Source organism: Arabidopsis thaliana, chromosome 3 (assembly GCF_000001735.4).
Source record: "Arabidopsis thaliana chromosome 3, partial sequence".
Lineage (NCBI taxonomy): Eukaryota > Viridiplantae > Streptophyta > Magnoliopsida > Brassicales > Brassicaceae > Arabidopsis > Arabidopsis thaliana.
This window is the reverse complement of record NC_003074.8, coordinates 19,509,882-19,526,814: the sequence shown is the minus strand read 5'-3', so window position 1 is coordinate 19,526,814 and position 16,933 is coordinate 19,509,882. Positions and strand designations below refer to the sequence as shown.

Below are 16,933 nucleotides of genomic sequence, written 5' to 3'. Positions count from 1 at the left end.
ATAGAGAAGATTCAGAAATTTTTCAATATCCAATGGCCGAATGTAAAACCATTCAATAAAAGCAAGATTGTATAAGATCATTCGAATTCGAACACAAGGTTGCAAGAATTGGAAGCCCTGACCACACTATCCAACTCATTGAGCATCTTACGTCTCTCTTCCAACTTCTCAAGGTCTTTCGATTCGATGGGATTTGTGGAGATAGTTCCCTTCTTCAACCATCTTGCGTTCCTTAGAATGTATGTAGCTACTTCTTTCTCTTCTTCTCTTTCCCAATCGTATCTTATCCACACAAATGTCTCGAGGTGAGACAACAAACATTCAGGAACATACTTTGGTTCGTTCCATTTCTCGCTAACCACATTATCTTTACTTACATCCTGAGTATGCTGATGAGACCAATTCATGTGTATTACTCTTAGACCTTCACTAATTTAAACCCCTAAGAGAGACCATCAAAAGTAGATAGCTGAATAATAAAATGATATATCTTACATCAATGAGCTTGAGGACTTGTAGTTTAGGAGAGCTATCGAGCATGACCGTAAGTAGATTCCACCACTCTTCTCTACGTGTATGCATCTCCAGATATACCAGTTAATAGAAGATACTACCAGTAGGATACACAACCTGTGCATGAAACAATTATTGGTATATAAATCTTGCAAATAACAATGAGATAACCAAAAAATTCAATAGCAAGGTTAAGTTACCTTCAAAGCTAATATATCCAAAGAGAGACGTTTGGCTGACTTTAGTGAACCAAGAAACTTATCAGCGATGATAAGAGAACCTTTAGTAAAATATGCCTCCACCAGCTCCGGCGCATTCAGACAAAGCTCAAAATCTTTATTTAACCCTTCGATTCTCAAGTATTTCAAACAGGGAACATTAATCGTATATCTTCTAAACTCTTTTTTGTGAAGAACGTCACAAATCTCAAGTCTCTTCAAAGACGGGACCTCAATATCGAAATTCACAACATTATACCAATATTCATACACAACCAAATTTTCAAGAATAGGGCAACTAGATAACAAGTTACGGATAGATTCTTCATCTTTGTAGCTCACAGAATCAAGGTGCAGAGTTCTAAGAGATTTCAAAAGAACCGGACAAGGTATGTCTACATGAATCCCAAGTATGAGTTTCAAAGTCTCAAGTGTGTTACAAATACACAAGCTACTCGGAAATGTGAAGGTCTGCTTCGGGGCAACATAGAGTACCAATTCACGCAAATGTCGAGCAAACGCAATTCCTATCCAAAGTCCGATATCTACAGGATTAACTGACTTTCATCTAAAACTGAGATGCAAACTCTTTAGAACCGGAGCTTTGAGTGAAAGGAAAGACTTGCAAACAATCTCTGAAAATGTATAGTGTTCACTTTCGTAATCATCAGAATCGAACTCGAGATTTGGCACCAACTTCCATAGAGACCGCCATTGTTTAGACAAAACACTCGTTGCTATGACAAGTTCTGTTGGAAGAAAAGACAGAATCCGCAGAATCAAATCTTCAGGCAACTGATTCATCCTATCCTCCTTCGTAAAACCTTGATTTCTCATCGTTGTTATGGCGTTTGCTTTTCCGGTGTTATAATCGTATTTCAAACGCTCTAAACGCAAACACGAAAATTAGAAGAGATTGAAACTCACCAATTGTGAGACGAGACGGCGTTAGAGGATACAGAATTGAACAGCCGGCCGGTAGGGTTTTGGATAATGCGGGGCGGATACAAATTTTGCTTTAATATGATGATGACGTGAGTGATTGTGCTAATTTGAAACGATAACAAGTTTGGGCCTTTATTGGGCTTTAGTAAGCCTGGACCATACATAAAATAATCAGAAAAAGACATGAATAAACAAATTATTTTTTAAAAAACAAACAGGAAACCAATGATATACAGAACACGAGTTAAACGAACCCCATTGCTACCCGCAAATTCTTAAGAGTCACACAAAACTCAAAACAGATGGCACAAAGACAAAAACACAATGGTTAAAATTGACTTTTTGTTTTTCGTGTCTTGGTTGGGGTGTTTTTCCCAATAAAGAAAACATAATTATGAAATTACTAATAAGGATTGTAACGGCTTCGTCCTCTACCGTTGTCACTACTTCGTTTGCTGCCGCTGCTGCTGCTCGAACCGCTGCCTCCCCTATACGGTGGAGAATGCCTTGGTGGTGGTTGCGGCATAGCTGCTAGTCCAGGCTGTTGCCTATAACATTCAACACGTCAGATCAGTACATGTGTCTTATATATAGGAATCGCATGAGATCAGTATAGAGGAATATAGAAAAGAACTTACAAGACGTATCCGATTCTCCCATCGGGTAACATGATTGGCATCATCGACATTCCACCGGCTGCGTGACCTCCGGCATGCATTAATGGCTGCACAATTCCCACAAATTTAGGCTTAAATTGTTATAACGTTTTCTCAAAAGATAATGATTTGATTGATAAGTAGTAGAAATCTCACTTGTGAGTAGGCAGAAGCTCCAAATCCACCGAGAGCACCAAAGGGACTAGGAGCCATGCCATAACTAAGAAGAGGAGGATAGTTTGGTTGCAATTGTGATTTCTGCACATTCTGAACTGTATTTGTATTCGTCTTTTGATCAGCTTGAGGCTTTGCCAGAGTACAATCCAACATATGACCTATATACAAATGAGGATACAATTTGGTATTTAGACATCAAAAGATGTGAGGATACGGAAGAATATTATTCGGAATGGAACATACCATCAATCTCATATCTTTCAGTGTTTTTCAAAGCTCGCATGACACTTGTCCTCTCTGCATAATGCACAAATCCGTATCTACTGTCTTCCTTTCCTGGTTTTGCTGGTGGGATCACCACTTTCAGTATTTTCCCGTGATGTTCAAATAATGCCTTTAGACGCTCTTGTGTTATATCTCTAGGTAAGTTCTTGATGTACAATGCCTTGACCTGCAATCATTCCACACAGCATATTAGTAAGATCTTTTTCATGGTTTTGAAAGAAAAACATTTGAACACATGTCTCTTTGTTGCTGCTTCTATTATTTATTAGTAAGAAAGGTTCTAATGAAGCAAACCTGGGAAGCCGAAGAATCTCCTCCTCCTCCACTCCTTGATTCAGCCCAGCTTACAGTTGGGGCATTATCATCAAGCTTAAAACTCGGATTTGACATTTTTTGTTTCGAGTATTCAGCACATGCATGGTTGTAATACTCGATGAAAGCAAATCCACGATTCCGGCCCATATTTTGTGGTTCCTGTGATTTTAACAAAACCAAATAGAAAACCGATCAACTGAGTGAGAAAGGCATGTCTTAAATTTCTATAGAAAAAATACTTCTGTAAGTTACAAATTACACATGAACTTGAGATGAAAGTTACAGAAATAACTTAATAGACACTATAGGCTGAAACTTATCCAAGTTGCAGGAGACAAACCTTTGGGAGTTCGACAATTTGAACGCCTGGACCAATTCTATTTGCTGCTTTCTTAATGTCTGACTCCATCCAATTTCTAGGGACATTACCAAGAAAGAGACGATGCTTTGCTTGGGTAGTCGAACATTTTATCCTTTTACCCTATTGAATTACATCAAGTAAATAAACAAATAAGAGCCAGACAATTTACTAAGAATCAGGTCAAAGAACTTACTCTGAAGTCAGTGTTATTTAGAGTATCAATTGCTTCAGCAGCTAAGTCCTTACTTCTGAATGTTACAAATGCATACCCCTTTCCATCACCAGAATCCTTTTCCCTCATTATCCTAACCTGTTGATATCACACCAAACTCAGCACAAGATAAATTAAATCACAACCATAGTTTAGGTAAGAAGATGTCAAATTACCTCAGTAACTTCTCCTATAGATCCACAGAAGCCCTTTAAGTCCCCTTCAGTAGCATCAGTAGGAATCCCTCCAAGATAAACCTCTGAACCATGTGGAGGAAGTGCAAGAAGTTCAACATGCCTTTTCTTTTCTTCTTCCTCTTCCGTTGCAACAGCATCCTCCTCCTCCTCCTCTTCTTCCACTTCAACCTCCTCCTCTATCTCCTCTTCTATCTCTTCAATCTCCTCCTCTTCAACTTCTTCGTATTCAACTTCCTCCTCCAGAATCTCCTCAGGATCATTGTCACCATCAAGGTCTACCCTTTCCTCAGATTCCATGGAGTCATGAGCCTCAGAAGCAGCAGTCCTCGTCCTTGACATCTTAAATATCTAGAAAAGAATGCTTGCAGTACAACTGTGGAGGAGACACAGAAGCAAGAAGCAAGTGGGGAGAGAGAATAAAACCGAGGAAAGGTTGGAAAAGAAACAATAAGAGGCCAATAGAAAAGAAGAATAAGAAGTTCGAATTGACGCTTTGCCATAATGCGGCTAAAAAGGTGACAAACAAATAGACAAAGAGAGAAGAGGGCGATGAAATGCTCAACAGGTGAAACAAAAAAAGATAAGAAACGAAATGACCCCTGAGAGCGGATAAAAACCATGATATCATAGGCCTTGGTTAGATGCAAAGAAGGTTAAAATATTCATGGCAACAAGAAAGATAAGAAGGGCTAAAGTCAAAATAGTATCTTTGCTTAGAAAACTCCAGCTCCATGTTAGAATCTCCCACAACAGACATTGTTCAGAATTTGCAAGTGATATTTTTTATGCTGCCAATCTAACCTGTTAAGAGAATCCTCAGCTTATAACTACAATTCTATTTGATTATTTCACACAAATTGACCACAATGATAGATACAACCAAGAACAACCCAATACACATACAAAGCTATAACTCAGAGAAATGTCAATCAAAGGCGTGTTTAAGCTAACTTAGCAATCATTGGAACAAAAATGAGAGAAAGATTCAGTTTTTAATTAAGATAAGAAGAGTTACACAAATCCCAATTTTGGATCCCCAACCAAAAAAAAAGATTCACGAAAGGAAACGAAGAGAGGCGCAATGAGATGAAAGAAGAAAGAGCGAGAAAGTACCTGAGAGAGCTGCCGGAAGAAAACCCTAATTTTGAGAATTACGGAGAGGATGAAGAAGTGTCTATCTTCGCGCACCTCAGGTGTTGAAAAATATGTATATGTGTATGTTGTATTGATATGACCTAAAAGATGCCTAAGCGAGACTATCAAGGAGGTGTAGTCACTTTTTATTATGATGCGACCAATCTTATATTACGGCTTATTACCGATCTTAATATACGACAAATTTGATTTTTATGCAAAAAAAACTTTCAAGTTGGATGAGAATTTGCGCCTTATATTTTTTTTACACATTGTTTTCAAAATTAACACTAGTTTTTTCTTAATTAACATGCAGTTTATACATGATCTACGTTATTTGTTAAAATCACATATGGAATAATTTCTTTAAAATTATAGTTTTACCATATACAATATGTTTTTTTTTTTATCAATTTTTAGCCAAAACTTGCCTATATAATCTAGCAAATAATACCCTAATCAATCATAATTAGTCTACGATTTTGTAAAAATGAAGCCATAAAATGTAATACAAATTTCTTACAAAAAAAAAAAGAAAATGTGGAATGAAAATATTTTTTCTTTTTGTATAAACAACTAGATTATAACCCGCGGTACACCGCGGAGACAATTATTTTTTAAAATTAGTATATATAAAAGTCTGTAAATTATATTTATCTATAAAATATTTATATTTTATAGTTTACAATTGTTATTAAGTAACATCCTTCCAAACCCGTTCTGCCAAACCCGTCCCGTTAAAAAAATTTGTAGTACACCGCTAATTTAAAAAAAAAAATTACGGGATTGCAATTATATTTTAGTTTGTCAAACAAATTTTTGTTTTAAATAGTTGTCGAAATCTAATTCAAATTTTGGAGAAATAAGATTTAGTGAACTGATAAGAAATGTATTTATGTGCGTTTTGCTCATTTTAAGGGATTGCAATTGTATTTTGGTTTGTCAAATATTTTTTGTTTTAAATAATTTCCGAAATCTAGTTCAAATTTTGGAGAAATCTGCGTGATATATGGGATTGGAATATATTTGGAATATTTTTTGTTTGTTAATCAATTTATTGCTAAAAGAAAATAAATAAATAAAAGCCAGTGGCAGCCATTGTAAATAAGTTCCAAATCTAGGATTTATTTTACAAAATGGCTGCAAAAATATATATATAGATAGGTTCACTTAATTACTTTTAATATAATAAAATCCGCACAAAATGTGAATACCTCAATTTTTCTATATCTTGGGAATTTTGAAAGACATAAGAATCAACACGAAAAATCTCAGTCTTTGACTCAGACTCCCACCGCGTAATTCCGAGCTAGGTTTCCATTTCTCCGGCGAATCGGACCTCTCTCTCGCTCTCTCTTCCAATTTCCCCTTTTTTCGTTTCCCAGGTACTGCTTCTTCCGATTCTAACATTTTTTGATCTTTTATAAAATCGGTCACATTATTCTTGATCGTATCTGCAGCGATGATTTGCAAGTAGCTTCCGCTAATAATCGCAACTCTCTGACGGATGCTATGGCAATGGGACTTATTCGTCTTCTTTCTATAGCTTTTACACTTGTTCTACTTTCAATCCTTCCTCTTCATCTCTCTCTCGCTGGTGAGTTTCCTTTCCCCGGATAAAATTGGTGATGAAATGTATTAGTTGATAGAACATTGTAATCTGAAATTGAGGTTTCGTTTTGTGTAGATGAGATAACATCTATTGAATCTGTACCTGACCTTCAGAAGCTAATGTATGTTGCTGTTGATGGGTTTCCTTGTGTACGTCTTCTCAATCTGTCTGGAGAGATTGGATGTTCAAGTAAGCTTCTTTTGGGCCTCTCAGCTACATGATTTTTATCTGTTGATGAGGTCCTCTAAGTTTTATGTTTATAAAAATACTCAGATCCTGGAATAAATAAAGTGGTGGCTCCAATCATAAAATTAAAGGACGTTAAAGATTTGGTTCAGCCACACACTATTTTGGTTACAGCTGATGAAATGGAAGATTTCTTTACCAGGCATGTCTCCTTTTTCATTTACAAAACTTTCATGACCTCTATTCGATTTTGTTAGTGATCTCTTAATTTGTGGAGTAGTGCTTTCCCACTCGCTTGTAGTTCTCATTTTGGTGTTTTATTTAACGTCAAACAAGATTTAGCTTTTGGGTGCCAAATCAGCCTTTTTGGAAAGGCAATTACATCCTTAAGAATAACGTATATCTAAGAGTTTGTTTTCATTAGTACTTGAGTATTTAAGGCAAACACTTTTAGTAATCTTCCATGACAGTGAAACAACAGATTGGAATGAGTATACCCTCTTATCACCATTTTTGAAATCTGCTAGAAATGTAGTCACTTGGTTGTTGGTGCATGGATTAGGTGTTTAGTGGAACCAGTAATTCATTGGCTTTTTCCGCTTTATTTTCATTCGACTAACGGAAAGTAGGTATACCTCCAAACACTTTACTGTAGAACCCTGCAGTCTGGCTTACTTCTGGCATTGTTCATTAGACTTGTACATCGCTTAGACACTCTATTCAGTAGAAATAACAGGACCACTCCTCTTTGTGCCTTTTCCAGGGTGTCAACTGATTTGAGCTTTGCTAGCAAAATTGGTGGTGTTCTAGTTGAATCAGGATCTAATTTCCAACAAAAGTTAAAAGGTACTATGTCCATCCACATATTTATGATTCTGTCAACTTGAATGGCTAATTCCTTAAATTGTCTTGAGTTCTTAATTCCCTTAAAAATAGTACTTGATACTTCTTATCTATGTTGATGGCGTTAGTGTTTCTTTCTTCTTTATTGTAGGGTTTTCTCCTGATAAAAGGTTTCCTCAAGCCCAGTTTTCACCCTATGAAAACGTTGAGTACAAATGGAATTCAGCTGTACGGTAGCGTAAACTCTGTCTGGATCTTTGAAATTACTTCTTCCTGTCAACTCTTTTATAGTGGGTTGGAAATTGTTTCAATCAGTTATCACCAAATCCATAGTCAAGCATTTCCGAGTTATATGCTGTTTTCTTCTGGAACTAAACTTAACTACCTGCTAACACACAAATACCATAAATCCTTTTCTTATGGTATAATTTTACTGGAGGAATGCATGTATCTGCCTAGATGATCACTTATAAAGAAGTTCAAAAATCTGTTGCATATTTATCTACCTTAATTAAAAGATAGTTCCTCTTATTGTTATCTACGGAGAAAAAATGATTTTGATTCTTATGAGTAGTTGCAGGCGATAAGTCTCTAGCCATTGACCATTGCTAAAAAATGATTATTTGCAGGCATCAAGCATCATGTGGAGAAATTATAATTTTCCTGTGTACTTATTGTCAGAAAGTGGCATATCAGCTGTGCATGAGGTAATCCTTCAAACTTGCATTCTTTTGCAAATTTTAAATGTGTCTATTTGTGTTGTCAGAAAAGCGAAATTGATGACATTTTTAGAAATATGAGGAAATGAACTCAAGGCTTAGAGAGGCATTATGACTGTTGGTCACTCTTAAGAGCAGTATTGCTTGATGAAAATATGGCTGTAAAATGATGCATGAGATATGTATCTCCAAGGTCATATGAAATGAATACTCCTAGTTTAAACTGAATTAGTCTGCAGAAATTTTTCTAAGCATTGATTACCCATTTTAAATAAGAATACAAATTTGGTCCTGGAATGTTTGTCTCATCCAGCTGAAGGCAACTCCCAGCTGCATCTGTAGATTTCAAATGCATGTTGCTTTCCATAGCCTGTAATTGGACTCAACCATAGCCTTTCCATTTGTCTTGTGGTAGTTGCCTTTAAACTGCTGGTCAACTATGTCATTCTATAGTATGTTGTTGTCCTTACCAGATGAGGTTCTGTCAAGAAGCTAGCTTTATGTTTCTGTTGTGTTGGTAGCAATCTAAAGTGTATAGTTTATGTGGATAGCTTCACTTTTTTCAGGTTATCGACTACATATTTACATCCTATTATATTTGCGCAGATCCTTTCCAAGAAAAAGATGAAGCATGGAACATATACCAGTGATGTTGCTGAATTCAATATGGTTATGGAGGTATATGGCTTTAGCAATCTTGCTCACTGGAACGTTAACCAGCTTTATGGATCTTCACTTTGACTTAGATTATGACACCCAATTCTCTATTTTTTGTATTAGACTACCAAAGCTGGAACACACAATTCGGAGGCTTGTTTGCAGGAGGGAACTTGCCTCCCATTGGGCGGATATAGGTAAAGATTTAGGTCTTTATTACTGTCTGATCTAATGACATATGAAAACCTTTTAAAGGATACGTTTCGTTTTCTAACAACTTTGTTATGAAGGACAGTGTTTGGTCCTCGCTTCCACCAATCAGTGTTTCGTCTTCCAACAATCGCAAACCAGTTGTGCTGACTGTGGCCTCCATGGATACTGCATCATTTTTCCGTGACAAAAGTTTTGGTGCAGATTCACCAATATCTGTGAGAACTTGCTATTTTCTGCTTTTGGGTTGATCTAGAATACATTTATTTACTCTTCTTATTCTTCTTTTCCCGATTTATTGCTCAACACGTTCTCCTTCTTTCAGGGTCTGGTAGCTCTTCTAGGAGCAGTTGATGCTCTTTCTCGAGTTGATGGTATTAGTAATCTCAAAAAACAGGTGCCAGTGTACCATGTGATTTAGTGTTATTTCACGCTTTTTGTTGTTTGCAAGCTTTAATACATGTAAATCGTAAATGAATGCAGCTTGTGTTTTTGGTTCTGACCGGAGAGACATGGGGTTACCTTGGCAGCAGGAGGTTCTTACACGAATTAGATCTGCATTCAGATGCTGTCGCAGGCCTTAGCAATACTTCGATTGAAACGGTAATCATTATTGTTTTGGTCTGACAAAGTTGATAGAGACAGCTAGCCTTATGCATGAAATCCCTGTGGAAAAAGTTGCCTGTGTTTCATCGTTGCTGCAACTTATTTGTTTCTTAGTAGCGCAGAAAGCAAGTTTAAGTGTTCCTTGTGAAATTGAATGTTCACAATTTTCTAAATCTAAAGATCGAATTCAGATTGCTTCTTCTATTATCTAACAGGTGCTTGAAATAGGATCTGTTGGAAAAGGTTTAAGTGGAGGGATAAACACCTTCTTTGCTCATAAAACAAGGGTGAGAAATTCCTGATATCCTGAAACTCTTGCATAATTCGAATTCGTTCGATAATGTGAAAACTGTCATAGGCGACTTAACCTCCACTTTTGGTGTTCTGCTTTAGGTTTCTTCAGTTACAAACATGACACTGGATGCTTTAAAGATAGCTCAGGATTCACTTGCATCAAAAAACATCAAAATTCTTTCAGCAGATACTGCAAACCCTGGAATACCCCCATCCTCCTTGATGGCTTTCATGAGAAAGGTACAATATATATTCCAAGTAAATAGATGGGAAGACAATTCAAATGTGTATTCGCACTATACTCTTTGCATATACTTCACCTTCAGTTGATCATGAATATGACAGGAGAAGTATACTTGCTTACTATTATGTGATTCTGAACCAGATTGCCTAGAGTGAAAAAGGTATAACATCATATTCATTGTTGCAGAACCCTCAGACTTCAGCTGTTGTACTTGAAGACTTTGATACCAACTTTGTGAATAAGTTCTACCATAGTCACCTCGATGACTTGTGTAAGAAGAGTCACAGCCTGTCTTTCTCTTCTTTTCGCTCCAAACCCCATTTTGCACTTTTGATTCCTTTCTGGTGTTGTATTGCAGCAAATATCAACTCCTCGTCTGTAGTAGCTGCTGCTTCTGTTGTGGCCCGAACACTTTACATCCTAGCAAGTGACAACAAAGATACAAGCAATTCAGCTCTGGGATCCATCCATGTCAATGCTTCTTTCGTTGAAGAGCTTCTAACCTGTCTTTTAGCTTGTGAACCGGGCTTATCTTGCAACTTGGTAAAAGACTATATTTCACCGACAAACACTTGTCCAGGCAACTATGCTGGCGTCATCCTCGGAGAACCTTCCTCCAAACCTTACCTTGGTTACGTCGGTGATGTTTCTAGATTCCTATGGAACTTTCTGGCAGATAAAACATCTGTCCAAAAGGGAAATACAACCTCAGTTTGTTCAAAAGGAGTCTGTAGCAAAACTGACGAAGTGTGCATCAAAGCAGAGAGCAACAAGGAAGGAACATGTGTTGTCTCCACAACCAGGTAAACTCTGTGCTTGGAAATTGCAATTTGGTTTGCATGCTCAAGTTCTCTCTTATGTCTCAAAATGAACCAAAATCTTAAGTCTGGTAGGCATTTTATAGGAATTATTAATTAGGATAGGCTTCAGAAGTGGAGTGTTTTTAGACTTGGGAGAAAGTCTATCTTTAGTTTGTTGACCTTTGAATTGAAGCTATCATCATTTTCTTCTTCCCCTGACCTGATATGTTGTATGTGACCTAACCAATTTGCTGTCTGAGCATAACACATTAAGTTCTGGTTTTGGCAGGTATGTTCCAGCTTATTCAACTCGATTGAAGTATAACGATGGAGCTTGGACAATTCTACCACAGAACTCATCAGATTCTATGGGGATGGTTGATCCAGTGTGGACCGAAAGCAACTGGGACACTTTAAGGGTGCATGTGTACACAGTCCAGCACTCAGCATACGACAATGCAGTCCTCGTTGCAGGTATTACAGTCACAACGTTGGCTTACATCGGAATTTTGGCTGCTAAGTCAATCATCACAAAAGCCTTGAAGCAGGACTGAGACTTGTATTTAATTCCCTCTCCTCTCGGCTCAAAATTACTTGTCAGTTTCCGTAAGACATTGCCTAACCAGCAACACCACCAATACCTTAGTGGTAGAAACCTTTTTTCTCAACCAAGGTTATTAAAATATGTCTTTGAGCTAATTCATGTTAAATTCTTTATTACACTGGCAAGAAATTTATAAGAAAAAAGTTTGCTTTCACAAAATCCTATAGATAAAGCAACAATACAATTCTAAATCCAGAGCAAAATCTTAGCTGCCAAGAAGAAAATAGTGTTTTGTTTTGTGTTTTGGTACCTCAATTAACAAAACAGCAATTTAAGCTTAGTTGTGATAGATTAAGAAGTTGTTACATATACTAAGTAAATAAAATCATAGAACCAGAAAGTGGTGAGACATCAAATACATATAAAGCATAAGCATCTCTACAAAATGTTTTAATGGAATCGCTTCCATGATCATAATCATCATCACAACATTAGATGAACAAGTGCTTGAACTCCCCATTTGCTAGCTTACATAGCTCGTTGTAGTTCTGTGTATCTGCAACCAAAAATAACAACCAAAACATCAAAACACAACTCAATAGCAAATCTGATAAACTCGACACAGTAATGGAATCACTAAATTACCAAAAGTGTTGCCAAAATTGGTCCAAGTTTCAGCTCGAATAGCGTTATCACTCTCTGCAATTCCAATAACCTCAAGGTAAGTAGTAAGAGGAGAAGGAGGAGACGATCCTCTAACAACGATCTGAAGATCATCAGTAGATTTGCCAACCACAGATCCAATCTCTGAACCAGTCACTTGAATCACAGTTCTGACTTTTTGGCCAATGAATCTCCTCAACAAAGCTCCGTTCACAAAAGCTGAAGGACTTGAAGTATCCATTGCTATCTACTGTTCAAAGATTCAAAAGCGAATTGGTAAATCAGTTTCGTATTCAATAGCAAAGATAAAGGGATTAAAAATTTTGAAAACCAGGAAATCGATTTTGAGAAATTCAATCGAAGGGAAGAGAATTGATTAAGAAGATTTACCTTGTTGGAGAAGATGAATCGTTCGTCGGAGTTGCAAATGATTAGCCCTAACTTCTGAGGACTTTCTAGGCTTTGAGAGAGTTTATGGAGAGAATTTGGGCGGGAAATGAAAAGCTTCACATGGCGCCAACAAATATGAAGAGAAACAATGGGACCAATCGTTTGATTATGGGCCTGTATGTATTGTACCCATTGGGCCTTTTAGGTGTTCCTTGGATCGTTGAGTTTTTTTCACAAAACCAGAATTCGTTTATTTTTGATGTTGGTACAATTAACACATTCATTAAACGCATTATTCAAACCATAGTTTGAAAAAAACAAAAAATGGTATTCAATTGCATTATTTAATTTTAAAAATTACATATAAAAAAATATAGAGATTTTAATAATTATTATATAATGTCAATAGTTATTTTTTTCTTAATTTCTTATGTAAGAAAAGTTACAAAGGAAAATTGAGAAATTAACTTGTATAAGATCATTTATTCTCTTTCAATTTCTTGGTTATAGCAAAAGCGGCTCCTGCGACGGCCACAATCACTGCTGATACTATGATCGTGTTTTTAAGCGTTCGTGCCCCATCTCTCTTTGCCTTTGCGTTTTCCCTCTTTTCTACGATTTTTTGTACCTTCACATTTCAAACCCAAAAGTAAATATATAAATCTTGTACATGGAAAAGTGATAAAAGCTTTTAATATTTGGTGGTTTATTTGAAACTCATGCAAAATCAACACATCCATTCAATAATGAGATATCATAAATCTTGTCATATATAAAATCTAATTAAATTCTATAAGCAACTAATTACCTTTTCAGAAGCAATCTCTGATGAAACAGGATCTACTTCGAAATTCTTGTTTTGGCCAGGATTAAGTTCAGCTTCTGCATCGCCTTCAGGAAAAGTTGTTGTATCCGTTGCCATTTTTGACACTATGATTTTTGTTTTCTTACAAAAAGATGATTTGAACACAAATTAAAATGAAGATAGCTTGAAACTGAGGCAAGTAAGTTTGGATTTTGTGGCTAAGTCTTGTGCTCTAAAAATAGTTTGGAGTTTGCTGATTCCATAAGCTTTCTTTAGCTCAATTCTTAAATTATTGTCCGCAAATATTGCTGATTCCACTGAAATGAAATATTTCAATTTTCACTTTCTATATTTTTTTCCTCAATTTTTATCAGTTTCACTTCCACCTTATGTTTCCAATCTAAAATCCTATTTTTGACAATAAATGCTCACTTTTTTTTCAAACATTTTGGATGGTTGAATTAAATTTATTATAAAATAGAATTGTGTATGACAATATTCATCTAACATATTTCTTTGATTTGAATTGTTTTCTTAAAGAATATTATATTATTCTATTCATGATAGATGTTTGCAATAATCTATGAGGAGAATTTGAAGTTAATTTATTTCGACTAATTTTTTTACAGAGACCATCTATGCCTCTGGACAAAAGAGAGAGTTTTGATTGTCAAAACACAAATCAAAAGGAAGAAGCAGATCCTTCCAAAAGAATAGTTTTCATATGTTGAATCAGCCCATCCATCTGCTCTCTTGAATGCAATGGCGAAGGATACACAAACGCACAGTCCAATTTTCCATCCCTAAGCGCATCGAAAACCGCAACCGACGGTCCAACCCCGTGGATAGACGCGCATCCAATGTAATCTTGCACCCCAAGAGAAGCCAATTCAGGCTCTGGAGACTCGTCGATAACAGGATCTTCAAATATGGAGATGAAAGCGGTTCTCAGAGAAGAGGAAGGCGTGAGATTAGGATTCTCTATGGCCTTGCACATTAAGAAATTGAGATCTGACATATCAGTGAACTGCTTGTTCGAGTTCTTGGAGGATGTGAACGAGTCGTAGCATCTTTTGGCTAGGTCCCAGAGCTTTTCTTCTCCGGTTAAATCGTGTGTATGAAGGATCCCTGCATGGTAGAAACCTGGAAACAAAATAAGAAATATATCAAGTTCAAATCATAAGATCAATACTACAACATCCAAATCAAATTGCATTTGTCCATTGTTAGTTTAACGAGTTTGAAAATGTCTAGTAAGAACTACAAAAATGCAGTCTTGAACCGTATCATCACTAGCTCATAAAAAATTTGTTGCAATCATGAGAAGATAATCTATGAACATCTATTCCTCATATATATCATCAAAGGCTATAGTAATCCCAAATTTTCGAGCTTACCAAAGTCATTTGAAGTAAGAGGAGGTTCAAGAATGGAACGACAATCCGAAAGAGTCACCACGGCGTATTTCTCTCCTTGGTATGGCGGTAGATTCTTCGAGGAATACGCAGCGATTAACGCCGAGGACGCTAATGCCGCCCATAACTTTAACCCTCTTGCCTTGCATCCCTACAAATAGTGATTGAATTGCTCCAACTTTTCAGAAACAATCTAAAGCTTTTTTAGCACAAACCATCATCCTCTTAGTCCTTTTTGAGTTACAAACTAAATGTAGAGCCCTTCAATGTATGCATATGTAATTGCAACAATGAGTATTTGTAGACTATGGATTACTCAAAATTATGTACATAACAATAAAATAAAAGTAACTATTATTTTATTTTTTATGTAATCCTCGTGAGATATTTATTTTATATTCATACACGCAAAAATGGTAACAAATACTAATACTCTATGGTTAACACGTAATAATAGTAATTAGCACATAATTAATTAATCGAATGGTGTGGAGAGTAACTTACAGCCACAAGTTTGAGAGTCTGATCTCTATCCAATTTGAGCCTCACCAATTGCGATCTCCGGTTCGAATTCTCTGCGTCCACGAAATTCAAATTCGAAAACCGAAACGCGTTTAACGAGTAACCAAGCACGTCGATGCCACGCGCCCAGAACGGTTTATCCCCTTTCCCACTCGGAATCAGCTCCTCTATCGCCTTACCTAATCCCACCGCCGTCTCCGTCGCCGCCACCACGGGACCGTTTCCGAAACCATCAGCCGCCGTCTCTTTCATAAACTCTCTCAGAAGCGTAACCGCCGCAGTACGATCGACCGCCGCCGTGTTCAGCCGAAATGTGAGTATCCGTTGCTCTCCGTCGTCGGTTAGATCGTAGAGACTGACGATAAACACGCGTGACTCGGATTTGATCCAACGGTGTGGATTGATCCACGTGTTTTTGTTCATCTCGTGTTCTAGGATGATTCTGTGTGGATCAGCGCATGGATCGTCGCTGTCTCGGATGATCTGAGCCGTAGATACGGAATCGAAGGGATGGATTTCGACGTGAGAATCGGCGGCGGACGTAACGACGAAGGAGAAGGAGTTAGCGGATGCGTCGAAACGGATGTTGGAACGGAGAGTGGGGTGGTAAATCTGGAGTTTGTCGAGGGTATTTTGGAGATTTTGGAGTTTTGGTGTTCGGGAAAGTAAGAGAGCTATGACGGCGATACCTGTGCCGCCGTCAATCGCTCTGCACCAGCTGTACTCGGTTCCTCCGACGGGTCGGGTCATGGATTTGGGTACCCGATTTGGCTCACTCATTATCCTTGAGAAAGAAGAGAGATTGTTTTCACTTTTTTGGGATTTTAAGATTTTACTTGTATCATATATTGTCAGGTGGGTAAATATGGGGAAGATACAGTGACGTACCTTTTACTCGGTTAAGTGTAATTTTTCCGGTTTATCAACCAAATAGAAATGATTTTGCATTTACGAATTTAGCGTCTTTAATTTTACGTTGCTCACGTTTAGGCAATACTATATAAACCTCTCCCTATATTTTAAGGTCAAATAATTGGATTTTTTTTTGGTTTTTTGGAAAAGGTTTAAGTGGAACTATTTGTTTTACTCATGCATACTCACTCAGCTTGCAACATATATGGAATGTAGATTAATAAAGATAAAACACACGAGATGCTCTTTAAGAAACAACAGTTTGAACGATATGATTCTATAGATAGCCTTGAAGAGTACTGTCAAGTAATATCTCTTATTCATATAGATGGTTTGGATTTTACACTATAGATAGCTCTTTAGCAGCGACTCTATTGTCAAAGAATCGGATTCAGGCGGCAGAATTTTGGTTGACAAGAGATAGATTAGCATCAGTCAATCTTCCTTAGAAGAATCCATCACCATCCTGGCGACGTGGGTTATATAGTATGTAGAGTAC

At 37.0% G+C, this 16,933-nt stretch overlaps 5 protein-coding genes, 1 long non-coding RNA gene and 1 pseudogene across 13 annotated transcripts; 2 read left to right on the top strand and 5 right to left on the bottom strand.

Annotated features, from left to right (window-relative positions):
* Window positions 1–11: 11 nt before the first annotated feature.
* On the bottom strand, window positions 12–1,720 carry AT3G52670 (annotated as a pseudogene). The gene is made up of 3 exons: window positions 714–1,720; window positions 496–630; window positions 12–389 (listed from the first exon to the last, which is right to left on the bottom strand).
* Window positions 1,721–1,805: 85 nt separating this feature from the next.
* On the bottom strand, window positions 1,806–5,161 carry AT3G52660 (RNA-binding (RRM/RBD/RNP motifs) family protein). Of its 3 annotated transcripts, none has more exons than NM_001339581.1 (9): window positions 4,992–5,161; window positions 3,858–4,679; window positions 3,664–3,780; window positions 3,450–3,590; window positions 3,089–3,268; window positions 2,753–2,960; window positions 2,489–2,667; window positions 2,315–2,400; window positions 1,806–2,224 (listed from the first exon to the last, which is right to left on the bottom strand). In NM_001339581.1, the coding sequence occupies exons 2-9, from the start codon at window positions 4,215–4,217 to the stop codon at window positions 2,080–2,082; spliced, it is 1,416 nt and encodes a 471-aa protein (NP_001327786.1). In that variant the 5' UTR covers window positions 4,218–4,679; window positions 4,992–5,161; the 3' UTR covers window positions 1,806–2,079. The 3 variants fall into 3 exon arrangements, with proteins under 3 accessions (NP_001327786.1, NP_190834.1, NP_001030849.1); NM_115126.4 differs by having other exon boundaries at window positions 3,858–4,251; NM_001035772.3 differs by having other exon boundaries at window positions 3,858–5,161.
* A 1,057-nt stretch (window positions 5,162–6,218) lies between these two features.
* On the top strand, window positions 6,219–11,978 carry AT3G52640 (Zn-dependent exopeptidases superfamily protein). Of its 3 annotated transcripts, NM_115124.5 has the most exons (17): window positions 6,219–6,397; window positions 6,473–6,609; window positions 6,700–6,813; window positions 6,898–7,012; window positions 7,574–7,656; window positions 7,805–7,881; window positions 8,283–8,360; window positions 8,979–9,050; window positions 9,153–9,226; window positions 9,325–9,457; window positions 9,565–9,636; window positions 9,723–9,842; window positions 10,061–10,132; window positions 10,239–10,379; window positions 10,570–10,654; window positions 10,742–11,186; window positions 11,473–11,978. In NM_115124.5, exons 2-17 carry the CDS (start codon window positions 6,525–6,527, stop codon window positions 11,735–11,737), a joined length of 2,031 nt encoding a protein of 676 aa, NP_190832.3. In that variant the 5' UTR covers window positions 6,219–6,397; window positions 6,473–6,524; the 3' UTR covers window positions 11,738–11,978. The 3 variants fall into 3 exon arrangements, with proteins under 3 accessions (NP_190832.3, NP_974419.1, NP_001030848.1); NM_202690.2 differs by having other exon boundaries at window positions 6,271–6,397; window positions 10,570–11,186; window positions 11,473–11,942; NM_001035771.1 differs by having other exon boundaries at window positions 6,271–6,397; window positions 10,570–11,940.
* On the bottom strand, window positions 11,947–12,878 carry AT3G52630 (Nucleic acid-binding, OB-fold-like protein). 2 transcript variants are annotated; one of them, NM_001084804.2, is made up of 3 exons: window positions 12,781–12,878; window positions 12,373–12,640; window positions 11,947–12,283 (listed from the first exon to the last, which is right to left on the bottom strand). In NM_001084804.2, the coding sequence occupies exons 2-3, from the start codon at window positions 12,629–12,631 to the stop codon at window positions 12,219–12,221; spliced, it is 324 nt and encodes a 107-aa protein (NP_001078273.1). In that variant the 5' UTR covers window positions 12,632–12,640; window positions 12,781–12,878; the 3' UTR covers window positions 11,947–12,218. The 2 variants fall into 2 exon arrangements, with proteins under 2 accessions (NP_001078273.1, NP_190831.1); NM_115123.2 differs by having other exon boundaries at window positions 12,092–12,283; window positions 12,373–12,637; window positions 12,781–12,819.
* Window positions 12,879–12,992: 114 nt separating this feature from the next.
* AT3G52620 (uncharacterized protein) lies at window positions 12,993–13,771 on the bottom strand. The gene is made up of 2 exons (NM_115122.4): window positions 13,589–13,771; window positions 12,993–13,408 (listed from the first exon to the last, which is right to left on the bottom strand). The coding sequence occupies exons 1-2, from the start codon at window positions 13,700–13,702 to the stop codon at window positions 13,259–13,261; spliced, it is 264 nt and encodes an 87-aa protein (NP_190830.1). The 5' UTR covers window positions 13,703–13,771; the 3' UTR covers window positions 12,993–13,258.
* A 329-nt stretch (window positions 13,772–14,100) lies between these two features.
* Window positions 14,101–16,369, bottom strand: AT3G52610 (GATA zinc finger protein). The gene is made up of 3 exons (NM_115121.5): window positions 15,505–16,369; window positions 14,983–15,151; window positions 14,101–14,728 (listed from the first exon to the last, which is right to left on the bottom strand). Exons 1-3 carry the CDS (start codon window positions 16,300–16,302, stop codon window positions 14,268–14,270), a joined length of 1,428 nt encoding a protein of 475 aa, NP_566970.1. The 5' UTR covers window positions 16,303–16,369; the 3' UTR covers window positions 14,101–14,267.
* Window positions 15,480–16,477, top strand: AT3G52605. 2 transcript variants are annotated; one of them, NR_141682.1, is made up of 2 exons: window positions 15,480–15,835; window positions 15,958–16,471. It is a non-coding gene; the product is annotated as an other RNA (long non-coding RNA). The 2 variants fall into 2 exon arrangements; NR_141683.1 differs by having other exon boundaries at window positions 15,489–16,477.
* The last annotated feature ends 456 nt before the right edge of the window (window positions 16,478–16,933 follow it).

What these genes read in the sequence shown, in the direction of transcription:
- AT3G52630 (NM_001084804.2), bottom strand. Translation starts at nt 12,631, where the DNA reads ATGGATACTTCAAGTCCTTCAGCTTTTGTGAACGGAGCTTTGTTGAGG. An exon ending in CAATTTTGGCAACACTTTTG is followed by an intron (nt 12,284 to 12,372) that starts GTAATTTAGTGA and finishes TTTTGGTTGCAG; the next exon opens with ATACACAGAACTACAACGAG.
- AT3G52620 (NM_115122.4), bottom strand. Translation starts at nt 13,702, where the DNA reads ATGGCAACGGATACAACAACTTTTCCTGAAGGCGATGCAGAAGCTGAA. An exon ending in CAGAGATTGCTTCTGAAAAG is followed by an intron (nt 13,409 to 13,588) that starts GTAATTAGTTGC and finishes TGAAATGTGAAG; the next exon opens with GTACAAAAAATCGTAGAAAA.
- AT3G52640 (NM_202690.2), top strand. Translation starts at nt 6,525, where the DNA reads ATGGCAATGGGACTTATTCGTCTTCTTTCTATAGCTTTTACACTTGTT. An exon ending in TGGAGAGATTGGATGTTCAA is followed by an intron (nt 6,814 to 6,897) that starts GTAAGCTTCTTT and finishes AAAAATACTCAG; the next exon opens with ATCCTGGAATAAATAAAGTG. An exon ending in TTTCCAACAAAAGTTAAAAG is followed by an intron (nt 7,657 to 7,804) that starts GTACTATGTCCA and finishes TCTTTATTGTAG; the next exon opens with GGTTTTCTCCTGATAAAAGG.
- AT3G52610 (NM_115121.5), bottom strand. Translation starts at nt 16,302, where the DNA reads ATGAGTGAGCCAAATCGGGTACCCAAATCCATGACCCGACCCGTCGGA. An exon ending in AGACTCTCAAACTTGTGGCT is followed by an intron (nt 15,152 to 15,504) that starts GTAAGTTACTCT and finishes CACTATTTGTAG; the next exon opens with GGATGCAAGGCAAGAGGGTT. An exon ending in TCTTACTTCAAATGACTTTG is followed by an intron (nt 14,729 to 14,982) that starts GTAAGCTCGAAA and finishes TTTTGTTTCCAG; the next exon opens with GTTTCTACCATGCAGGGATC.
- AT3G52660 (NM_001035772.3), bottom strand. Translation starts at nt 4,217, where the DNA reads ATGTCAAGGACGAGGACTGCTGCTTCTGAGGCTCATGACTCCATGGAA. An exon ending in CTATAGGAGAAGTTACTGAG is followed by an intron (nt 3,781 to 3,857) that starts GTAATTTGACAT and finishes TGATATCAACAG; the next exon opens with GTTAGGATAATGAGGGAAAA. An exon ending in TGAAAGATATGAGATTGATG is followed by an intron (nt 2,668 to 2,752) that starts GTATGTTCCATT and finishes ATTTGTATATAG; the next exon opens with GTCATATGTTGGATTGTACT.